Raw genomic sequence first — 20253 nt, forward strand, 5'->3', positions numbered from 1 at the left:
ATCAGTACAGCCATTCTAACATAGACAAAGTAAAACACAGACGGGGGAGAAGGTCCTGATTTTATTTACAGAATGTTTGTCTCCATATCAGTTGTCAGGACACAAAAGAGACCGTAAATTTTGGTAAACATATCTAAGAAACACCCCTTTGGTGTTCAAAAAAGCACTATTATCAACAGTGTTCAAAAAAAACCAAGGTAGTAAATTATAGGGATGAGTAAGACTAGAATACGAGAGAGAATGCTGCTATGATAAATCCATAGCACCTCTCCATTTTGAATGATATACAGTTTAGGTGCTTCTAAATGAAAACAAGAAAGAAAGAAAAAAAAACAAAACCAAAAAACAATATAGCAGAATTCAAGATACAGGGGAAAAAAAAGGTGTAAAAGAAGATAAAAGGTGCAGAATGTGTTTGCTGCAAGGGTTTGGAAAAGATAGATGGCTTGGTTTGATAGATGACATATGCAGCATAAGCAGAATGAGATTATTCACAATTTCTCATACAACTGCAGCAGAGCATCAAATGAGATAAAAGCAGCAGTCTCGAACAACTACTTAGAGCAAACCAAAGGACTGGAGTTTTTGTACACTGAAAAGTTTTTCCAGCATGGTGAAACTTCTCCCGCACTGTATAGGCAATTGCACAAATCCATATGAAATAAACCACGTCAATGACTAAACACAAATCTCTCTGGGTCAAGTACTTCCAAAATCTCAGCTCACTGAGGGGAATTACCCTAGCAAGCTTGCCCTTTTCCTGCCCTAAACTTAGAGCTACTGTCAGTATTTCAGTCCAGCACAGATGTTTATTGGTTTCAGCCACTACAGCTGCTCTCTCAAGTTGTTTGTAGGTTCCATACCAGAAATCCTGCACAGATTTTTGCCTCGTGAACAAAAACATAATGTAAGACTTGTACTAGAGAAGGGAGCCCTTCTCGGCATTTCATCTGTATTGTTACCTTCCAGACTTTTTTGATCCTTGTGGCCAGCCACTCAGCATAAGAACAACTACTGGAGCTGGTAGGTCCAACAACCCTACTGGGAACAACCCTTGAACCGCAGGTGTGCACAGCACATGCTGAGGGCTGCTGTCTCCCAGCTGAGCTGTAGTTATGTCTTTTCTGGAACACCAGCTGTCAGAGCAAAAATAAAAGTGTGGTTGTATCTACCACTTAATAGCATAAGTTTCAGCGTTAACTATGGCTGACAAAAAGGTCAAGACCAAGCGATGGATCTAAATACCTAAGAAGTCAGGAAACACAGGAAAAAATGTGAGGCTTTGAACCCCCTTAATTAGAGGTGGCACGATGCCATTTCCCAGTATCCGCTGCCAACAGCGCCTCCAGCCGCCGAGCCCCCGGTGAGCCACACCGGAGGGAGCGATCCCGCCGGACCCCCGCCCCCGCTTCACCCACCGAACTTCACGGGCGTCCTGACGTCCACGGCGGCCTTGCTGTCCACGCCCTCCGCCTCGATCGCCATCTGCTCCAGCGCCTCGTCGTACTCCACCCGGACGCGGTCCCGCTGCCGCCCGCGGGGCGGAGGGCTGCCGCCGGCGCCGCTGACGGCCACCAGCACTCGGTCGGCGTCTGGGTAGCGCTCCGGGTCCAGCGGGCGGACGCTCACCTGGCAGGGCAGCCGCACCCGCAGCCGCCCCCGCGGGCTGACCGCCAGCGCCCACTCCTGAAGGGGCTTACGGCCGCCGGCCTCGGTCGACCCGCTACAGCCGCGACGGGGGGCGGGCGGCCCCCACCACTCGCTCGCCGCCCGCGCCGCCAGAGACCCCCAGCGCGGGGTCAGCGCCCTCATGCTGCCCGGCGGGGCCGCCCAGCCCCGGGACCGGCGGGAAAAGCTCCCCGAGGCTGGACGGGACGGGAGCTGCTCCTCACGGCGGACGGCCGTTAGCCCCGCCAGGTCACGTGAGGCGGCTGCACACGGGGAGCGGCACCGGGGCGGCTGGTAAACAGGCGGTGGCCGTTGGCGCGCGCCCCGGCACCGAAGAGGTTCCTGGGAGTCGTAGTTCACCGGCACGCGGAAGGAACTACAACCGCCCGGCCTATCAGCGAAAGGAAAAGGCGGTACATTTCCGTGTTCTGCTACTATTGGGCGGTGGGGCAGGATGCCAGAGCCAATCAGAAGCGTAGATGAAGGTCAAGGGCCGTTGAGGAAGGCCAAAGGAAGCGAGCCGGCGTCACCATAGCAACGCGGACGCCGCCGGGCGAGGTGGGGCGGCGGCGGCCGCACAGGTAGGGCCCTGCGGCGGGACGGTGCCGGGGGATGAGCTGCCCCGAGCCACTTGAGGCCGCCGGGGTCGGGGGATGCAACACTGCGGCTCCAACGTAGGGGCGGGAAGCGAGTCCAGCGGCGCCGGGCCTGGGGGATGCCTGAGTCCGGTTTGAGGATCCCGGGAGGGACGGGGCCCATTTTCCCCACCAGTGGGTCCAGAGAAGGGCCACAAAGATGATCAGAGGACTAGAGCACCACTCCTGTGAAGAGAGGCTGAGAGAGTTGGGGTTGTTCAGCCTGGAGAAGAGAAGGCTCCACGGAGACCTTATAGCCCCTTCCAGTGTCTGAAGGGGGCCTACAGGAAAGCTGGAGAGGGACTTTTTACCAGGACACGTAGTGATAGGACAAGGGGTAATGGTTTCAGAGTGGGAGAGGGTAGATCTAGATTAGATATTAGGATGAAATTCTTTACTGTGAGGGTGGTGAAGCACTGGAACAGGTTGCCCAGGGAAGTTGTGGATGCCCCATCCCTGAAAGTGTTCAAGGCCAGGCTGGATGGGGCTTTGAGCAACCTGCTCTAGTGGAGGTGTCCCTGCCCATGGCAGGGGGGTTGGGACTCGATGATCTTTAAGGTCCCTTCCAACTCTAACCATTCTGTGATTCTATGAGTCCTCGCCAGCATCCCTGTGTGCCAGGAGTCTTCTCTCCATGGCAGTGCCAACTTGCAGGTGAGAAAACGAGGCACCTCAGGGTGTGAGGGCCCTTTCTGTGGTCCCAGTGGGCTGCTCCTGGTGCAGCCAAGTGTTAGTTTCCAGCAGTGCTGGTTGGGTTTCAGCCTGCTCAACTCCCTGATGCAGCAGACTCTGCAGCCACAGGATTTGATACCTGCAAGGAGGAGGCAGGGAAAAAGAGGAATGGGAAGAGGGCAATGGGAGGGCTTTGGGTGGCAGCCTGGTCTTTGTTATGCTTAAGCCTACAGTGAGACTGTGTGCGTTGAAATGTTCTTGGTCAGAGGATAAAGAAGCAGTTTGGCAGATGTGCTGGAAAAAGTTTTTTCAAAAATGGTATTGCGGAGCTCCAAAATTGGTCTCTGTCAAGACAGCTTGGTTAATGTGTTATTTATTGTGACAGCTTTTTAGCAGTTAACATACAGCCTAGCAGTTCTAAAGCCAGCCAAAGAAATATTTTCCTGAGCTCTGTACAAATATGTCATGAGACAATTGTCCTTATAGAGTTTACGAATAAGTGGGGAACTGCTGAGTTCAGTTACAAAGACTTTTATGAACTTCGTAGCCCATATTATCATTGTATAATAATTTAAAAAATGAGGTAGGGGATGTGGGCATAGATGAAGTAAAGTCAGGGGCTGCATTCTTGTCACAGATATAGTTTACTGACAATAATGAGAGTGAAAGATGCATAGAAAGGTGCATTGTCTTAGCTACATGGCAACACAAGTAATAATGAAATCTGGGGCTGTTACTTTATTGTTTTGCTGCCTTTTGCACTCCATGTGTTGTTTTTCTTCTTTTCCAAAAATAACTGTGCAAGCCATGCAATATGATATTTGGTCATCGAGTTGTTTTCAACTCATTAGCCTCATTTCCGTTTTTATTGCTGTCTGGCATTGATTATTTATGAATCTGAAATGAGATCTGAGTGTCCAAGAGGAAAGAAAATGGCTCTCGCTTTTTGGTCCATCTGTAATTTTCACTGTGGAAAATTAAATAAAAATTTTTATTAATCAGTAAAGCCCTTCAAGTTAAATTATTTCATTGGTTTACATTATTCAGTCTCAAAAATCATAACATGAAAAACAAAAAGGGCCAGCCTGCCATATTATATTTTAGTATAGAAAAATAGAGTTCTAGAAAGACAGAAGTATATCAAGAAATGTCTTGGGACAGGATGGGGGATAGAAGTTATTTTTTTCAAGACTTCAGAAATAGTTGTTTTTTTGGAAAAAATACTACAAAATTCTCAGTCTTGAGACCAAATGCCAAATTTAAGTGTGAGATAATTTGTCAGGGAAATGGCTACAGACCTGTCAGAAGTGTGGTGCAATGTGCTATAATTCCACTAGATGACAGCCAATTCAACAAATAACTATTCACTGACTGTTCAGAGGGAATCCCAGGTCTTTGGTTGGGTGGGGCCTCCCACTGCCACCCACTTCTCCAGAACTCAGTGCTGCTGTTTCTTATCCTCCTACCTTATGTCTCCTTATGTCTCTTATGTCTCCTGCCTCCTCTTAAACATTAGCACTGCTTTCCCACTGCCCTCTTTTTCTGTGGTATCTTCATGTTTTATGCTCCTCGTGTAGGCAGAGCTTTATCAGGTTGGCTCTGTACCATGCTATGCATCATCTTTAATATTGTCATTTTGTATAGTTAAGAACTTTGTTCAAGAAACCATTCAAAGATGCTTAAGCCTTAAGTACATATTTCACTGTTTTGTCTTGGTTTTATTTTCATTAGGTACAGTCTAAGCGTACTTATATGGTTAAAAATATTGAAGAAAACACATAAAAAGTAATTGCTAGGAGGAAGTTCTTCTTCCTCCATGCATATGAAACCTCATGTTTTTAATGTTTTACTTATACCATCTATATTTTGGCTATAATATAAATATTGATTCCATTTCATTTTCATGCTCTTGATTGAATTCCAGCTGATCCCATATCAGCTGGTATGGCGTGTGGCAGAGTCCAACAGTAAAATGAGATTTATTTTCATCTTTAAGTTTCTGACTTGTCGCTTGCAGGAAAAGAAAACTATATAAAATTTAAAAATGAAGATTTAATTCGAGCTCCAGTTTCAAGATGCCCGTGTGATTCCTTAATGAATTACAATGCTTATTAGCCATTTTACCAGATACTTAGTGTTGTTCTAAGCTAAATAATGTTCTGTATTTCATGCAAAAGACAACAAAAACTAGACCTTATAAAGTGCTATGAAATAGATTTTAAAGCCAAAGCATTATTAGAGGCACTTTTAGGCTAAGGTAAGTGAGAGAGAGATTTCAAGGAAAGAGGAATTAAGTAAAAAAGGACATACAGGATAGGCTGTAGAAGGAATACTTTTTTCTAACTTCTGTATTTGGAGTTAATCACAGAGTAAGCTCAGACAGTAAGCTTCAGGTACCCACAGGGTATAAACTTGATATGCCTGGGCAAATAGACGCATGTGCTCTAATTGTAATGAAGAATTGCTGTAATTGTAATGCCACCCTGCAGGAGTGTTCTTACTGGTGTCATGCTCATGCTGAAGCTCCTACCTGCAGATGCAAGAGGACTTCAAGTTAACACCCAGCATTTAGGCAAGGTTCACCGCACACAAGGCTAACTACTACTTACCAATGTTCCTCCATATCATAACACTTAAGAATTTTGTAGCCAGGATATTTTTTTCCAAGTTTCTTAAAAGTTCTCCTGTGTTTCTATTATGAAATATTTGTATAACACTATTTTCCTTTCTTTATTTGTATTTTGTAATTTGCATTTGTAATTTTTTTCAGTGATGTATTTCTGAACTGCTTCCTTGAGCCTTCTTAGTTCTCAAGGCATGTCTAGGCTTCAGTGGGTAGGCAAAGCATGTTTTGTTTGTTATCCCCTCGGTATTTTAGTGTGTGTGTAGTGATAGTAACCATTTCTTCTCAGGGATGGCAGAGAGAGGCAGTCTCCAAATCATACAATGGTTTGGATTTCAGGGGTTTTTTGTTTGTCACGCTACCAGAAATTTTCTGAGGAAATTAAGTTCCTCATGGAAACCACATGAAAAGGGAAGTGGCAAATCTTACCATTCAAATTCTCCCTATCTTAACCATATCTAATGAGAACTCCAGCTGATAAAGTTTGTGTGTGGCTCAGGGTGTTTCCGTCCGAAATAGCAGAGACTTGAAAACAAGTGGAAACAATGGAAGTTATAACAGAAATTGTTAAGCAGTTAAGGTATGTGGTGTGCTTTCATTTCTCTAAAGTAGTTGTCTATGAGTACAGGACAGTCTAATCAAACATTCTATTCTGAATCAATCATTCTATTCTGATATTATAATGCCCTATTGTACATGATGTAATTTTATTTTTAATGATCATTTAATGTTGGTATAGCTTTGTTGTTCCCTTCATGCTGAAGCATGGGCTCTGCTCAGTTAAAACAGAAGGCTTGCTGTTTACAAGACTGTAAGCTTTAGCTTTGGGAAAAAAGCATTAAGAAACAAAATTTTATGGGATGAAAAGATCCCTGTGTCATTGAGTAAATCCATGGTACTCCTATGTTATTAATATTATCTGTAGCTCTCATCTCTCCCCTTCTCCTCAAAGAGGATATGGTAGAACTGGAAAAGTTCTGGAGATGGATGACAAGGACAGTGGAAGGCAGAGAAGGGCTTTCATGCCAGTGACAGCAGGTAGCTTGGCTTCTTCAGCCTAGAAAAAGGATTATCAAACGAACATACAATATTAGAAAAAATCTACCGGCATAGAAAAGTTGTGATTATTCAGTCACTCATCCAGTAAAAGAATGAGGTGGCATCAAGACAGATTCAAAATAAACAAAAAACTTCTGAGGAGAAGGATCTGGGGGTTCTGGTGAATAGTGAACTATCCATGAGCCAGCAATGTGCCCTTGTCGCCAAGAGGGCCAATGGAATCCTGGGCTGCATAGGGAAGAGTAGGTCAAGGGAGGTCATTCTCCCCCTCCACTCTGCACTGGTGTCCCGGTTTGAAGTAAAACCAAACCAATTTTCTGTTCTGTAATTTTACATCTTAGCTAGGCCTCCTCTAACTGTCTGAAATTAACGGCATATTGTGGAGAAAACTGCTCGTTCTCAGAATGATAAGACCAGTGTTTGTGCTCCATGCCAAGGAATGGTATGCAGGGAGGCCCTTGCTTATACTTATTGCCATAACAACCAAGGTCAGCCAATTTCGTTATTTGCCCCCTTAGAGGGTCGGAAACGGAAAAAACGTAGAGGGGTCACATCAGTGGGGAGGAGTGGACAGGACAGGTGACCCAAACCTGACCAACTGGGGTATTCCATCCCATCTGCCCCATGCTCAGTGTAAAAGCTGAGGGATCAAAGGGTCAGCCCCCTTCCTGCGATGGCCGACGTCCAGAGAGGACTCTGTCTGTTTATCTGCCTTTGATTCCGATCCGTGTGTTCCTGACTCCAGAGCTGGAATCCAGTTCCCATCCATCGCTGGGTCCAGTCTGGGACTTCCCCAGTGCCTGCCGGTGACGTGACTGTCATCCTGGGAGCTTGATACGGTTTTGTATATATTGTATCTATTTCATTATTTTCTTCTTTATTTTTATTTTAATATTAATTCTTCATTAAAGTAGTTTAGTTCATTCTAAACTTCTAAATCTCCTTATCTCTTTCTCTTCCTCTCTCCTCTTTTTTGGGGGGGACGGGGAGGAAAGGGCCATCTGTCAGTCTGGTTTTGGTAAATTCGGCCAAAACCACGACAACTGCATCCAGTTCTGGGCTCCCCAGTTCAAGAAAGACAGGGAACTACTGGAGAGAGTCCAGTATAGGGCAACAAAGATGATGAAGGGATTGGAGCATCTCCCTTATGAGGAAAGGCTGAGAGAGCTGGGACTCTCTAGCCTGGAGAAGAGAAGGCTGAGGGGAGACCTTATCTATGTTTACAAGTACCTAAAGGGTGGGTTGAAGGATGATGGAGCTGGACTCTTTCCAGTGGTTCCCAGTGACAGGACGAGGGGCAATGGGCACAAGCTGGAACATAGGAAGTTCCATTCAAATATGAGGAGAAACTTCTTTACAGTGAGGGTGACAGAGCACTGGAACAGGCTGCCCAGGGAGGTCGTGGAGTCCCCTTCTCTGGAGATCTTCAAGACCTGCCTGGATGCAGTCCTGAGTAATGTGCTCTAGGCAATCCTGCTTTAGCAGGGGAGTTGGACTAGATGATCTCTAGAGGTCCCTTCCAACTCTGACAATTCCATGATTCCATGAAAAAGCACTGGTTATTCATGGCGTGCTGAGGTAAGAGGAAAATCTCCATTCCCCTGGATTTCGCAGATACTTAAAGTTTTGCATAAGTTCAAGGGGAGCAAGGGGTGGGTTCAGGGAAGCATCACCACACTGTGACTGGTGGATTCTTCTGTCCCTCCCCAGGCATCCGGTGTTGGCTGGAAGTATGCAGAGCTAGATCAGCTTTTGGTCTGACTAGATACTGCTGATGTTCCAACTGCATTACATAATTTTTATAACTAATCCAGCATGAAACACTGTCATTTGTTTTGTTTTCAGAGTAATTTTTATTCTTTAACATTTGCGTGCAAAAGGAGGTAATGTGAAGATGTGGATAAATATCCTGTATCATGCCCCGCTGTTGAGTTGAGGTTCTGTTCATTGCCTCCCTGCTCTGGGTACTGCCCGTGTTTCCAGCCATCCTCGCTGCCTGCAGGCAGATGGGAAGGTGCTCCTTAGCAACTTCCAGAAAAGTTAGCCAACTGAGCTCATAAGATTGATTGAAATTATTCAGGCTTCCTTAGCTGATTTTGCCTGAGAAAGGAGTCCTAAAGTTGTTCCTCTTGCAGATCAGTGTTGAAGAAGGAGGAAGGTATCTCCTCCTGCAAAGGAAGGGAGCAATAAGTAACATCTACAGATGAAGCTGGCTGTGAAAGGAGAGCTGTGTCTATGGCCTGAGCTCAAATGAATGTGAATTTACACCTATTTGTTTAAATTTGGCTAAACCTTAGACTTGTGTTCTATTAAAACAATTCCCTGTGAGTTGGAGTTCCATGTCAGTCTACACCAGTTTAACCAACCCAGCTTAACTGAAATGGATCAGATTTTTGATGAACAAAGAATGAAAGAGGGAATATATTAAGAAATTGATAATTTCCGTCAGGAAGGAAGGTAGCACACATGTCAATGTATAATGTACCATTTATAAATCCAGTTATGAACCTGCATGTAATACTAGTAATTAGCTACTTCCATGAGTAGCTGGCTCTCACTGGAGCCAGTTGGACTTTGCACAAATAACTGATCATTGCTTTAATTAGCTTAACAGACTTCATAGTCTGGCCTGATGTTATCAGACTGAAATTATAAATTACCTTGAATGTACATTTATACAAAATTTTTATTAAAGTAATTAAAAAGACATAATTTTAACACATACACTTCAATATACAACAGTTTTTGCCTCCAGCAACAGTACTGTAAATAATTTAATATTATTCAAATGATGAATTAATAACTTTAAGTGGCTGGGAAAAATGACTTGCTTTATGATTATATTTCCCCTGCTGCGCTTAAAATAAAAAAAAGCATGCTCAAGTTGGGCTTGAAGGATAAGACTGGGTGACTGGTTTCAAAATCTTGCTGACACTTTTCTGAACCTGAGTGTTTTTCTAAATAATTTTATAAATGCAAGGGATAAAGTTTAAATGGGTTCATCAGTATATACTAATGAATTTGATCACTTGAAGTGTAGTTCCCTTAACAGAGATTTTTATAAATTTTGTGTCTTCTTAATCAGTCTAATTGGTGCATTTTCATACATGGAGCTGCATGTCTTCATGTTCAGAATGAAATTTTCCTGCATTTTGCATTTGTCACTCTGGAAAGAGTCAACGCAGCGAAGCACCACCTCTCTGGATTCTGCACTGACTTGTGCATGAGCATTGCTGTTTGCTAGAGAGGCACTGAAGTAAAGATCCTGGCCTAAGTCTTGGGAATCTGTGTTCAGGCTTTTATTAGTGCTGTCCTGAAGCTGTTTCACAAGACGGTTCTCAGCCTGATTTGACCCGGGTTCCAAAACAGACTTGGAATTCCCTTTCTCTGCAATTCTGTGTGTTGGATCAAGGCTGTGATATTACTTGCAGTTCTACAGTTTGAAAACATCCATATTTGTTGAACTACTCTGTAAATTTAGAAATCATGCCAACTTTCATTTCTATTTGAATTAGACTGTTTGTTTATCAGATACTGCAAAAATACAAAATTTTCACTTTGCTTTTGAACTTTAAATATCCAATTTTGTATAAGCTGAATTTCAAATATAATTATGTAGGAGGTAATTGAAGAATGCTAAGCTTTTTTACTGTCCCATAATCATACATATCTTGTTACAATCTGTCCCCTTCTCTCTTAAAAAGAAGTGGAGACTACTGCTTATCACCTTAACTAAGGCTGTCTAATTGTTTTCCTCTGTCTCAGCTGTCTATAGTTGTGGCTTAGCGTATTATAAAATTTTCAAATATTTTCAAATCCTGAAGATTGTTTTTGTTCTCTCTCTGCTCTGTTCTCTGTCTCTGCTCTGTTCTCTCTCGGACTGGAGTCTTGGGGTGGACGCTTTTGTACTACTGTACTGCAAGGAAGTGCATTTTTTGACTGGTATCAACTGTATGTTTCACATACAAGATCGACAAAAATGCCTACACCCATCAAGCTCTCAGTTTTTGGCACTGTCCTGCTTAGAGTTTCTGCCACTGTGCTTTTCCCTCTCTCTAAATTCTTCCAATATGTTTAGAGAAACAAATAAAGCAGCAGCAGCCACAAACATGAGATGCATATGTTAAAATATTCAGGAGTTCATTATAGAAAAATTGCTCTAGTTATAAATGTGTGTACATGTTTATGTACAGTATTTCAGAGTCTGTTTCTTGGCTTCTGTGATGTTTACTCTTGTTTCACAATGTTTTGACTCCTCCAGGAGAGATCATGAAATTGCTTTTTTTTCCATAAGCAAATAGAGCCGCTGAAATCTCTCTAAAAGTCAAAATGTTCCTGAAGGAATTCCAAACAGCTCTGAAGAAAGTCATAAACTTGCCAGTTTAATTTTCACTACCTTTACAGACAAGTGACTTTCAAAAGGTGGATACACACAACATGACATTTTAATATCCATTTTCCCACCACAGTTATAAAAAGAAATTATATTTTTCTTAACAGTCAGATTTCTGGCTGTGGAATGCAAAATTGCTCTGGTGGTTTCATTGGAGAAATATGGTATATACTATTGAAATATTCTCAAAAATTTTTCTCAATTTTATTACAGTTTTAATTTTGATTTACACTAAAAAGTTTATTGTTATACTAAAAGTTTATTTATTCTGCATAATAGTTAGTCTAGAAAGATCTCCTAGTGCCGGGTAAACACTTGCAGAAGTTGGCGATCTTTCTCCCAGAATTTTGAACTAAAATACTATGATATTGATTTGTCCATTCACTTTATGTACGACCAACTTTAGTCGACTTGTGAAGGAATTCTTGAATTCCTCCACGTTTGCTCTGTCTCCACTTTCTGCTGTGTTTTGCTGTACAAATACTCTATAGCTCCCCTATTTCACTATGTCATGGCAAGATTTCTGTGTGTTTCAGAAGTCCTTCTTCCCCTCTCTTCCCTCTGTAAGATGCTTATTGCCTCTCTTCAGTTATTCCATATCTCTTATGTCTTTCTCCTGAAATGTTTGTGTCTTGTTTTATGCTGCCTTCATGCAAAAGGTCAATATTTTAAAACTCTTTGAGTATACAAAACTCTTAAGATACTGTTATGCCAGAAGGTGTTTTTGGCAGCTATTAATTGGCATTTGATACAATGACAAATACGGACCTGATGGACATTGCTGTCTTATCAGGTTACCAGGAGCATTGTACCCCTTGTATTTTACCTCCTGTTTCCCTCTTCCATCTTGGCATTTTCACACAACTCAGACAGTTCTAATGACTGATGCCTGGGAACATAATTCTCGAGTGCTGGACTGAGACAGTAAACACAAAGTGAAGTTACATGAAGTTATAATAACTTGATGACATTAGATCTCATCTTGCTCAGAAATAATTAATATTATCCTTGATCTAGTTGTTCCTAATGCAAGAATCTTAGAGATTTGGATTCCTAAATGAGAGCTATGAAAGTGGAATTTTCTCAAACGTTATTGTAGGAAACTTATCTTCTTCAACAACCTTGCTTGTTCCAACTTTCTTTTCTCTCTCTGTGTATTTATTAAAGAACTGTGTTACCTAATTTGAAAAAGAACTTTCTTTGGGATAAAGCTTATACCAAAGGTACAATTATAAAATTTGGATTTTAGCCTCTTTTAAAGCTCTTTCTTTTGGGGAACAAAAGAAGGATCCCACAGCGTATGAGGGATCAAAATACATCTTGAATCCTGTGAGTTTTATTGGTACTCTTTGTTGTGGTTTAACCCCAGCCAGCAATTAGGACCATGCAGCCTCTTGCTTATCCACCTTCCCCCACTCCGAAGGACAGGGAGAAGAGGAAGAAAAGGAGGGGAAAGGTAATAAAACCTCATGGGTTGAGAGAAAGGCGGTTTAATAGAACAATAACATAAAAGGAAAATAATAATAATGGTAAAAGAATATACAGGACACAAGTCACTCTTACTGCCTGGCAAATTGGTTGCCCAGCCTGACCCAAGCAGAGATTGTGGATTCTCACCCCTTGGCCAACCCCCATTTATATACCGAGCAAGACATCTATGGCATGGGATATTCCATTGTTCTATCTGTCCTCCTTCTCAGCTTCTATGGGAAGCTGAAAAAAGTTCTTGATAAGTATAAACATCACTTAGCAAGAACTAAAATAATATGGATTATTGACATTCCTTTCACACCAAATCTGAAAACACAGCAACCACTATAAAGAAAATGAACTGTCAGCTGAAACCGGGACACTCTTGAATTAGTTCATTTGGATATTTTTCATGGTCATATTATTTTAGGAGAAGTCACAGATACTAAAAATGTAACTTGGTACATAACTGAAATGTTAGTACTTCATAAGAGCTTTGACTTCAGGAGATCTCAGAATAATTATTTTTTCCAATATTTTTCTATGTCCTGTTCTCAGATATTATATCATGTTTTCTCATTTTCTGTGGTTTCAGGGTTTATTTGTTGGGTTTGGTTTTGTTCTTTTTGTTGTTGTTTTTTTTCAAGTTTGGTCACGCAATGACTTACAGACATTAATAACTTTAATGATACTACTTGCACAAGTTAGACCAGTTCTTGTCCTCAAGATCTCTGTGTTTTGTGAAGAGATTCCTTTTCTATGTAATTACTCCATGCAAGGTCAAGGGACACCACAAAGGGTGGGCTTGTGTTGGATGGAGAGAAGGGGAAGCACATTCTTGGACTAGTCTTATGGAAATGACAGAGAAAAGATCATAACAGACCTATAGGAGTCCCATCCACTTGGGGATTTTCTGTATAAGGACCTGCTTGAAGGCAACATCTGGACTCCCCGGTTTAACAGATTTTCAAAACTCAGCTGGTCAAAGGCTTAAGCAACTCAATTGAGTTTTGAAGTTAGCCTTGCTTTGAGCAGGAGATTGGACTAGATGACCCCAGAGGCCTTTCCAGCCTAAATCTATTATTCATTGCCTGTTCTTTAAGAAATACTGTTTTGCATGCTAACATTTATGTGACAGTAACATAGCCAACAGTACAGGATTTTAAAAATTCAACCAGTGACTGTGCAGCGTCTTAAGGAAAAATCTTTCATGAAGTTATAACTATAGACCCACCTAGATTGCTCACATTGTGACTTTTGTTGTTTGAATGTGGGTGTCACATGTTGATGTTGTGCTCTTTACACTACACATTTAACTTGCACAGTCATATATATCCCTGGATCTAATTAACTGTATTTTGGTATTTTTTTTTACCTCATAGAACTTCAAACAATGAGTCAGGCTGGTGAAGAAAGTTCCAGTTCCAGTGACACAGAATTGGAAATTGAGAACGAGCAACCTATCTGTGCTCTAGCTCCAACAGTTTACAGCCGAGACGAGGGATCCACTGATGTAACAGCAAGTCCTGCGTTTCAGTGTTTAGATGAGGTACCATGTACCCCAGCTTTCTCTGTCTATAACAGTGAATATTGTGTCCAAATCAATTAATTTGAAATGTATTATTTTGTTGTTACTAATTGAAGGTTGTTGCCATAGGCTATCTGCAGCTTCCCTATTTCTTCTCTGATTTTTTTCTAAGTGGTAAGAACATTTTGTGAAGCAGAAACATACATTGGGGAATATTCTTGCTGGGGATGTTGTGTTTAATAGATAACCATGTTATTTTTTTTAATAATCATGGCCTGAAGGGGAATGAGAATAGAGAGGTCTTGTTTTTGTAGTATTCTAGCTATAGAGGTAATTGCATCATGATTTTTAGAAAGGCTCAATAGCTGCAGGAAAAATCCAAGGTAAGTGGCTCCTGAGGCACTAATAACTGATGATGATATAAGAAACCTTTTGGAACTCAGTTTCATTTGCAGAATTTTCTGTGTTAAAAAAACTTCTAGAATACTAGAAATATTTTAGAATTTAAGATATCAAATATGTATCAAATGCAATCCTTAAAAATGTAATGCCTGAAGAGACATTAGGAGATCATCTAATCCAAAATTTACACTAATTTTTTCTTTAAAACTTTAATTGATGAAGATAGCTATTTGGGTATCTTTTTTCAGCATTTCATCATTGCTGGAGTTTTTAAAAAAGAAATTTTTCCTAAATCACAGTTTAAATTTCCCTTGGAGCGGATACTGCAACTGCCTTCTTGCCTTTCCAACAGTGACAAAGGAAAGCAATCAATTTCTGCCCTCTTTATAATAAACATGAACATCTCTCTTATATCCTAACCAAGCTGTGTTCATACTTCACGTTTTTCTTGAAGTTCTTACTTTAAGTTGCTTTACCTTGGGCTCTTTCCAGCTTGGATCTATCAAATCGGTTTTGCACTGTCTGCTTTGGACTTAAGGCCAGTAGAAAGGAAGGGACAAGAATTTGTGGTGAAGAGGAAAATAGGACTGTCCCTTTCCTATCCTTCTATTAGATCATACTGAACATCACATGAAACTGCACTGTCAGTCTCTCTCTAATCTCCTGTGCATTCAAGTGAAGTATACAGGAGGGAGAGTCCAGTGCCAGTATATGGTGAGCCGACAGCTTCCAGTATTGTTGTAGCACAAAACCCCTTTCTTCTCAGTCCAAGGCAGCTGCAAATGTCCAGAACAGCTCAACTCTCAGAGAGCTGACCTCTCACCTTACAGAAATCCTCCTGTCTACTGGAAGCATGGAAACTGCACTTGGGGAGTACTTTATTTTTCAGCTACTTGCATACTTTTTCTATAGATTTTTCAGTTCTGGTGGAATTTTGTCAGTGGGAAGCATATGCCCGGTACAAGATGTCTTCACCCCCCACCTCTCCCCAAACAAAATAAAACTAAATGGTATAACGTTCTGGAAGACATTCTACATTTATGGGCTTTCACCCCCTCCCCCCCTCCCCCCCCTTATTTTTAATAATGGGGAAGCTAGGTTTTTTTAGCCTTATTCTAGAAAACAGTCAGATCATTTAGCTGATTTGTTTTCCCAAAAAAATCTTTCCAAACTGGTTATTCTGCATCTCAAATTTAAGGCCAACTTGCTTACCTCCAATAACATCGTAAACCATTAGTGGGAAATATAGGGTAACCTTAATATTAGAAATTGTTCCCAGCTTGGGGAAAAAGATGTGCAGTGGAAAACTGAAACAAGCAATTTGCATAAGATTTCATAACGAGGTCTTTTGGTCATTTTGCAAATTTTTAAAAGGGAACTGTGACTCATTTATTCTTACCAGAATTTTTAACAGTTCATACTTGTGCTTTATGGGTCATTTTGGCTTTTCATCACTTATTCACATTTCTTCTCTTCAACTGACACATTTGTTTTCGTTTGTTGAACTTTATACATAATTCAGAGATAAATATACGACTTCAGTCACCATAGAAGTTGTTGCATTGACACTGGCTTCATCTTCTTGGAAGAGCTTTCAGGATTTTTCCACAGAAGCAGAATTATATCATGTTAGCTCTGGTTTACTGGCTAGTCATTTATGCCTGCACAGCAGCAAATACTCATCAGAAGGGACACCTTTTGATATTATAAGATTTATTTGCGAACAGATATATCCCTTCTATAGCACTAAACCTTCCAGTCAAGCCAGTCTTGTTTTTCTCATGTAAAATAACATAGTCAAACATATGAAGAGCAACAAGTTAAACATCCACAGTCTGTCTCCTTCCTTTAATAATACATAACAACATTGTTTAGCCTTGAGGGTTGGGTTAAAAACTGGACAGAGGTTTGAACAAAAGCCACTCAGTCCATCATGACTTGCTTCTTTTCACCAAGTGTTTGCATTTATTACTAAGTTGACATCAGCCTAACTCAGTACTTCCACTGCTGTTGGTTAGAGAATTGTCATACATTCACTAAATGAACTTTCCACTTCTTTTAGCCTTTTTTGTCATGTCCTTGAAATAAAGACCTTTGCTCTAACACTTCTAATTGAATCTCTTGACTTGTGAATCTTTCCTCATATCCTGTTTTCTTCTAGTGTACACTGGAATGGAAAACTACATAGGCTAGTACCTGTGTGATGAAATAAATTTATTACTTGGATGAATGTTAAATTAAGGTGCAATAAATTATTCTGTTTCATTTTTAATTTAGTGCTTTATAGACCATGTATATGTAATTTGATTCTTAAAAGGCAGCAAAAAATGTACTGAATTTTGTCATGTACATTGCCTAAATTTCAAGAGCTAACTTCAGCAAAATGGTTTGAATTTATACTCATCCTTTGCATGCAAATTTATGATTTTTTTGCAACAGATGGTAAATGCATTTTACTCTATCCTTATCTCATCCTTGTTACATCAATACTATTACTGCTAAACCAGCACAGGACATACTGAATTTGCCATTTGAATAGAAAAAGCAACAGAACTTCACATGAAACTAGATTAAATGCTCAAATTGATAAGATTAAACAGAATGAAAGTAAAAAAGACTGATTAAAAACTGCCTCCTGCCCACTCTCATAATTTCTATCCTCGTAATTTTTGCCCTTCCCTGCACTGTATAGTAGCATTTTTCCCCTCTGGATACTCAAGTTTTTCTTTCCTTTCCTCCACCCAACCCAGGCTTTTCCATTTTAATGGAAACACAAATAAATAAAAATCAGTTGTCATAATGATACTGTTGATGTTTAGTTTGTAATCTATTACAGTCTTCAAATCCTTTTATGTTGCTTGATTTTTTTGTTTTGTTACCCAAATCATCATTAATCCCTGCCACAAAAAAGAGCCCTACTCTTTCTTTACCAAATCTTTCCAATTTGTTAGTGAATCATTGAATGCTGTTCTTCAGGAACAGTTTTACATCCACTTTATCTTTGCAAAATTTCAAAGATTTAATAAAGTTGATGAATTGCTCAAAAAATCTACTGGTTCATCTTTTTGATTCAAGACACTATCCAAAAACTAGTAGTCTTCAAGTTCTTTCAGTTAGAAGGAGAAATCAGTCATGGAGTCCAGTGTCTTTTAATACTGTTTCGTTAATTCTGTTTATTTATAAATTAGGTACAAGATCCTCTTTTTCTGGGAAAAAGCAAAAAAAAAAAGGAGAAATCAAATGGTGGGAGGGTAGCTTCTCCCAGTTTGAGGTCTTTTTTCAGTTAGTATTATATCAGCAGTTCTTGTTAGGCTTTACTCAAGGGTGATGACTCTCAGCTTTTCTATGCTGTGCTTTTTCTTTCTCTTCCTTTTGTTGATGTGTTCTTGGGTTAGAAAGATAGTTGTTAGTTCATTCAAATGTATACATCTATTTTTAAAACAATACCAGAAAAAGGATTCTGCAGCATTTATCTTGCATGTCCTTGTAGTGGATGCTACAAGGGAGCTATTGATAGTGTACTTGCGAGTGAAAAGTTCTTTACTACTTACCAGATTCAGTGAGTGGGTACCTTGTTTGGAAGGTACTGCAATAATACCTTTCTGCTAATAAACAACATCCATTTATATGCTAACTCTAAATGTGAAGAAAAATTAACTCCTTTGGGAGATTTCTCTGATCGGTCTAATGCAGACTGTTGCACTTGGCATCCTATAAAGACAAAATGGACTGTGCCCCGTAACCAATACAAGTACCAAGTCTTTCAATTGCTTTGCTTTTTTTTTTTTTTTGATGGAAATTGCAACTATTGTGCTACATTACTTTTTGCTGGTGTTCAAGCATCCTCTTGTCATCATCCATCAGGAAGCAGAAAGAACTTTTCATTAATAGTTTGCATGACTACTTTGAAACTTGGAGTCTTTTTAAGATTAATGAACTTCTTACCCCTGATAGCAAAAAGTGGTTGAAGTGCTAATAAAGATGTTAACCAAAATCCTAGTTTTACTGGAAATGCAGAGCAAAATCTCCATGTTTACCAAAAAATGAACAGTATAGTGACAGAGATTTCTTAGACCAGCTTCACTTCTGCTGATCTGATGCCGATTCATGTGGGTCTGTTTAGCTGGAAGAGCTTTAAAGTCATGGAATGATGCATATGTTCAATGTTTGAATGTGATGTAAGGGGACAAAGGCACTTTTAATTTTTCTCTTTTTTCTTATCTGTGCTGCAAGAAAGAAGAGAAAGTCACTTAAAGACTGGCTACAGCTTTCAAATATAAGTACTAATGATCAGTACTTCATATATTTCTTCATTGGCATTCTGACATTTAACGCCACGTCTCTAGAAAATAGAGCCTTTTGCAATTTCTAGCGAGCCGTTTTTTAATCCTCTCCTAACTTGGGTTAAATGGTAGGTGTAAACAACTTTACTTTTTTTAAAAAAAGTAAATACAACTTTAAATGATAAATTTCTTAGAAATGCTAGCTTGGTAGCCTAAGATATAAATTTTATTCTTTTTATATGAGCACCAATTTAATTTCTGGTCACCTACACATACTGTAGTGTGCTTTCTGGTCTTACAAAGTATGATCATCATTAAATTTTTTGCATGGTAATCATAGCAGTGGATAATTTGTTTCAGTACTCTCCAAACATCTATGTGCTATATCAAAGATGTAAAAATCTTAACACAGCTGTTGAATGCAAACAACATTTTCAAACTTAAGCTGATCCTGACACACTCCCCATTACATGCTCCAAAGGCTCCTGGCACAACAAAAAAGCTGTATAAATATGTTGGCACAGGCAGCAGAGACACATGTTGTCTCCACCTCCACCCACAGGAATCTGACTGCTAATTAAATAAACCTTTTTTAAACTGCGTTGATACGGTCACTTGGGGAGTCAGCAAGGGATGATAATGTGTCTGTAAGCTAGAGTCTGTGTTTTTGTGGAACAACTTTCAGCAAGCAAGCAATAGTTTTCATAGTGAACATTAAATCCATCAGTGGGTGCAATAGGTAAGTTGATTGTTCCAATTGGTGGCAACTCCTATAAAAAGCTGTGGAGGAGTGGGGTGAATTTACAGATGCCTTTAAACAGCAGGAGTGGGAACAGAGCCAGCATGATATGCTCTTTCTGTTGAGAGATTCTTTTTACCGCTTGCAGGTGATGTTGTGAGGAAGTAAGGCCAGGAAGCTGTCACATGTATTTCTATTATCACAAAGCAGGTGGTATTTCTATTCGTTTCTGAAAAGCACGATTGAAAGGATTTATGATGTGTTGTTTCTCTGTGCTGTTATTAAGTGCAGATTTGATGCCACACAGCTCCCTAAAGTTGTGAGGCAAGGAGAAGGAATAACCTTTAACTGCAGCATCTTTCGTATTTTGGCCTTTTCTCAATAATTTCTGAGACCCATCAGATTTAATAAGACAAGCGTACTGCTGTCTTATGTTCCAAAGCTGTCTCCCTCTTCCCCTTTTCTCACCCAAAATATGTATTTGAGAACTGATATTCCAAAACAGGGTGATCTTCTACTAAAATTGTGAGACTACCTGGCCTTGGCTTATGATGTTTATGTCAGCAGAACTGCGTGGTGAGGAAGCCAGAGCAATGTTAGCCAAACACACATTCGCTAAAAATGTCCAGCGGTGGAGGATCATCTGTTACACAGATTAGGTTACTTTCAATGTTTAAAAGGTGATTTCTGGTTTCCTTATTCAAAAAAAAACCTGTCCAAATACTCCTTAGTGAACAGAGCCTTAAAGATTTGCATGAGAAAGAGTCATCTTTGGATTTAG

At 40.3% G+C, this 20253-nt stretch overlaps 2 protein-coding genes across 2 annotated transcripts in view; one reads left to right on the forward strand and one right to left on the reverse strand.

The window, feature by feature from the left end:
• Positions 1-1920, reverse strand: part of FAM185A (family with sequence similarity 185 member A) — a 48371-nt gene extending 46451 nt beyond the window's left edge. The window contains exon 1 of the mRNA XM_074144557.1: positions 1419-1920. Coding sequence (XP_074000658.1) covers positions 1419-1812 — 394 coding nt within the window. The 5' untranslated portion in view covers positions 1813-1920. The remainder of the gene's footprint in view (positions 1-1418) is intronic.
• The window catches only part of CCDC146 (coiled-coil domain containing 146), an 87758-nt gene continuing 69366 nt past the window's right edge, over positions 1862-20253 (forward strand). The window contains 2 exon segments of the mRNA XM_074144555.1: positions 1862-2249; positions 13903-14069. Of these exon segments, the coding sequence (XP_074000656.1) occupies positions 13914-14069 (156 nt within the window). The 5' untranslated portion in view covers positions 1862-2249; positions 13903-13913.

The sequence above is a fragment of the Numenius arquata genome, chromosome 2 (assembly GCF_964106895.1).
Source record: "Numenius arquata chromosome 2, bNumArq3.hap1.1, whole genome shotgun sequence".
NCBI lineage: Eukaryota > Metazoa > Chordata > Aves > Charadriiformes > Scolopacidae > Numenius > Numenius arquata.